Source organism: Helianthus annuus, chromosome 11 (assembly GCF_002127325.2).
Source record: "Helianthus annuus cultivar XRQ/B chromosome 11, HanXRQr2.0-SUNRISE, whole genome shotgun sequence".
NCBI classification, from domain to species: Eukaryota; Viridiplantae; Streptophyta; class Magnoliopsida; order Asterales; family Asteraceae; genus Helianthus; species Helianthus annuus.
Genome location: NC_035443.2, coordinates 9,162,958 through 9,167,694, shown reverse-complemented (window position 1 = coordinate 9,167,694; position 4,737 = coordinate 9,162,958). Strand labels below are relative to the sequence as shown.

General features: G+C 36.9%; 1 protein-coding gene across 1 annotated transcript; it reads right to left on the bottom strand.

Moving 5' to 3' along the window:
• Nucleotides 1-2,400: 2,400 nt before the first annotated feature.
• Nucleotides 2,401-4,080, bottom strand: LOC110889480 (cytochrome P450 84A1). The gene is made up of 2 exons (XM_022137011.2): nt 3,172-4,080; nt 2,401-3,090 (listed from the first exon to the last, which is right to left on the bottom strand). The coding sequence occupies exons 1-2, from the start codon at nt 4,051-4,053 to the stop codon at nt 2,467-2,469; spliced, it is 1,506 nt and encodes a 501-aa protein (XP_021992703.1). The 5' UTR covers nt 4,054-4,080; the 3' UTR covers nt 2,401-2,466.
• Nucleotides 4,081-4,737: the final 657 nt, after the last annotated feature.

Below are 4,737 nucleotides of genomic sequence, written 5' to 3'. Positions count from 1 at the left end.
GCAGAGTACATTGCTGTTTTTAACGCAACCTGTCATGGAATGTTGCTAAGAAATCTGATCTCTAGACTCAAAATTGTTAATTCCATTTCTAGACCATTGAAGCTTTATTGTGATAATTCAGCTGCCGTTAGTTTCTCGAACAGTAACAGTTCGACTGGAGCTGGTTTATATCTCGATAAAAAATATCTGTTCGTACGTGAACGAGTTGAGGAAAATAATCTTTGTATCGAGTATATTAGTACTAAAGATATGCTTGCGGATCCGATGACTAAAGGTCTCCCACCTAAGGTTTACGAAGAACATGTTCGGAATATGGGATTTAGTAAAGACCTTATTTGAGCATATTGTACTAGCTTATGTTCTAAGGTTTGATTTTGTATGTCTCTTAGAATATGTTCAACCGGTATAATGGCATATAGACAAATACAGTTACAAATCAAATAAAGGGCTTATGCGTATTTTGATCATGACGATTAGGTTTTAAATTAAGGCTATCGTATGACTAATGGGGGTCCTGAGTCGCATAATGATTCAACGGCTGTATTTCTCTGCTATAGTACTTGTTTAAAGCTAAAATGAGTGTTAACTCCTGATCAGGCTTATCTAATACTCATGGTAAATGATTACTCGGCTAAGTGGGAGAATGTAAGATTAAATATATTATTTTTAATATTTAATCTAGTAGCCATTATAATCATTTACATAATATATATCAAAATATATAATAACCTATTAAATAATTAGTTGGTAATTGTTGATGGACCATATTACCCTTATTAACTAATTAGGTTTCCTCCTGGGTGCTTATATAAGGAGACTAATGTAGGGGTTAAAGGGTTACACAGTTACACAAGTAGACATACCCTATTAGCATAACATCATCATTCGACCTCCCTCTCCTACAACCGATTCCCTTATCGGTTTTCTTAGTCACCATCATTAGTCAGCACCCTAAGGAGGAACCAGATCACACTGACACATATGTCGAACACGTTGGGATCATCTCTGACTGGATTCTCCACTGCACTGTCTGCTGTAACAGGTATGTTTTCATGTTTTCCATCGTGTTTAGAACAGAACTGATCCAACACCACGGTCTTAATGATTAAGATGGACGCGACATGATTATAAGTAATTGGCGTTACACATTACATCGATGTGTATCATTTCAACGTGCTCCAATTCACCTTCATAGAAATGGTTATAATGATAAACTGATGATTGGTATTTTACATATAAAAAGTGGGTCAGCTAAGAATTTGTAATTAACGTATCAGCTATAATATACGTCTATAATTTCCTCTAAATTAGACCCTGTGTAATGGGGCGTTTTTTTTAAAAAAAATTCAAAAAAAACGCTTGAAAACGCCCATGTACCATTACATGGGGCGTTTTTTTAAGCAAAAAATCAAAAAATGCCCCTTTAGCGTTTTATAAACCACGCCCAACACCCTTTGCCTTTGTCCAATCAGATTTCATCCCCTTGTCCTATCCAATAAGATTTTTTCTTTTTTTTTTCTTTTTTTTATTTAATGCCCCAATAATGCCCAATAATGCCCCATCCCCACTACACCCATTTTTCTAAAACGCCCAATAATGCCCCTTTGCTGACTGGACCGCCACGTGGCGTAAAATGCCCACACTTGGGGGCATTATTTTCCCCTTCCACTACACATGGTCTTAGTAAATGAATGCGACAACCTTTAAATTATTAAAATCACTTGAAATGCATGTGTATTAGTTTATTATTACTATGCAAATTTCTGCGTGTATTAGTTTATTATTACTATGCAAATTTCTGCGTCTTCATCAAAGATTTTTTTAACATTATTGTTTACCAAGAATTAACAAATACTCTTTTAAAATTACATACATCATTGATCAATATTACATACATCATTGATCAATATATAAATGATTTTAGTTATCTAAGTGATGTAAACGTTTAGTGATTTGTCTGTTTTTAGTGAAAAGTTCGTTTATTTTTCTTTTAATAAACATATAAACATGACATTGTTTTATATTTTTCACTTAACCAAACACACAAAAATAAGTACGTGTTTCATTTATGTTCGTGTATTCATTTATTTCGCTTACAAGTTCATGTAAATTTATTTATTAGATATTAATTTAATTGTTAGTTCTTATAAATTATAATACTGATTGGTTCATTATGCAACAACTCATTAACATAATCAAAATTTAGAATCAATCTTATTTATTAGTTATTAAATTTATTTGTTAGTTCTTATAAATTATAATACTAATCTGTCCTTTTAAGTTTCCGACGATTTGTTTGTTTGGTGAACGTTAAGACAAATAAATGCGAACAAACTTTGTTTGTGTTTGTTTGCTTCGTTTATATACCTAATTGATTTTATTGATTGGGCAACCAAATGCTAGTTTTGAAATTGATATGCTGTTACTTAATATTTTATAAGAAAATTAAATTACATAAAAACCTTCTTAATACAAGGGACATAACAAACGCGGTGTTGGTACTGCAACAAGTCGTATTGCCTTGGGTGCGGTGAGTCCGTAAACATCCCCCATATCAATTTCACTCGGTTTCATTCCGTCAGGCAACTCCCATGTGAAACAATGAAGGAGATGGACTAGTGCCATCTCCATCGCGTATAACCCAAGTTGCATTCCAGGACACGACCTACGGCCCGAACCAAAAGGTAGGAATTCATAGTTGGATCCCCTAAAATCCGGGGCCCCATTTTGCAAAAAGCGGGACGGATTAAAAGTATTCGGATCTTCCCAAGAGTTCTTATCACGGTTGATGGCGTATGCATTCACCATGACACGTGACCCTTTAGGGATGTGGTAGCCCATAACCGTTGTGTCCGCTGATGATTTGTGGAGAGCGACTGGAATAGGTGGGTGCAGGCGAAGCGTCTCTTTGATAACACACTTGAAATAGGTCAACTTCTCTAGGTCCGCCTCTTCGACCCGACGCTCAAGACCGACAACATTAGCCAACTCTTGTTGGACGCGCTTTAGTGCTTCGGGTGTATGCATTAGCTCGGTCATTGCCCATTCTATGGCGGACGCCACTGTCTCCGTACCACCAAACATTACATCCTAAAAACACAACAATTTCAATACTTAGTATATATGTCAAGTAACAAATTTAAATGATTTCTTTTGAAACAATTTCCTTACCATAATTATGGCTTTTATATTATCTCGGGTCAACATCTCGGCTTCGTTGACTTTACCTTCCACACTATAAAACTCCAACATCTCATCAACCATATCTTTGTCCGCAGTTTGATCGCCGATTTTCTCCCTTTTCGTCAAGTGATCATCGATGATTTTATCGATGAAACGGTCTAAAGCGGCCCGGGCAGCGGGTAAACGGGTATTCAACCCAGCCGGGTCGATGAAGCCGAGCCACGGAATAAAGTCAGCCAAGTTGAATGCGCCAAATAGCTTAGTGTATTCTTGTAATATGCTAATAAACTCCTCTTTACTTTCATGAGAAATGGACCCGAAAGCGGCCCGATAAATAATATCATGGGTCAACCCGAATACCAGCTCGCCTAAATTTACAGGCGAGCCAGAGTTGACCGCGGTGGATTTCACCATGGAATCCACCTCATCACGGACAGAATCCCAGGATTCTGCTCGTTTACGGCTAAACAACTTCATGACGCTCAGTTTCCGCATTTGGCGCCAAAACGGGCCATAGTCCGCAAATGCCATATCGACTCGGTCGTAAGTGAGATAAGTGATGGCAATGGTGGCCGGACGGTTGGCAAATATGTGATCTTGCACTTGAAGTATTTCACGGGCCATTTCGGGTGATGATACCGCAATGGTGTGGCTGAAGCCCATCTTGAGATGGAGTATGCCGCCGTATTTTTCGGCTAGATGGGCTAAGCCACGGTGGGTGAGTTGGTCCATCATCAACATGTTGCCGATGATGGGCCAACCCATTGGGCCAGGCGGAAGGGGTTTCCGCGTGAGCCAGACAACAAGAAAAAAGAGTGTTGAGAGAGAGATTAGAGCATAGATTGGTATTGAGAATTGGATTGAATCCATTATTAATTCAAGTGGAGAGATGAGTGAAATGTTGTTGCCTAAAGAGAGATATAATGGGCGTGTATATATACAAGATGAGTGAGCACACCATGTTTGAAAGTGTGTGGATATACAAATTTGGCTAAATCATGTCTCTTGAAAGTTGAAAACGAGTCAGTGATATAATTAATCATTTATTTGATTTAATGTTGTAGATTAGTTAAAATAAAATATATATCATATGATTGACGCAAAACCGACATGCGGTCTTTTTTTTTTTTAATTTAAAGATACCAGATTTTATTCTTGTTAATGATCAATACAGTCATTGATAGTTAAAACTAGGGCTGTTGAAATTGCTCGGCGCTCGACGTTCGTTCGATGCTCGTTTGGAAAATGCTCGGAATTTGCTCGTTTGATTTAGCTCGATTAAAAAAATGCTTGGTTCGGATCGGCTCGGTTGGCTCGATTTATTTTTTAATATATATATACATATACATTTGTATTTGTGTGTGTATCATTTTTAATGAAATGACTAGAAACCAACATTAAGAATGTTTGGTCCAAGATCCAAATAGAGCTCATTTAAGTAATTAAAATTGAAATCCAATACCAATAGTCCATTATCCAATACTTATGTCTATTTGATTAATTGAGTCAAAATTTCAAATACTAAAATGTGAAACGTTGATCAATACTCAAGTC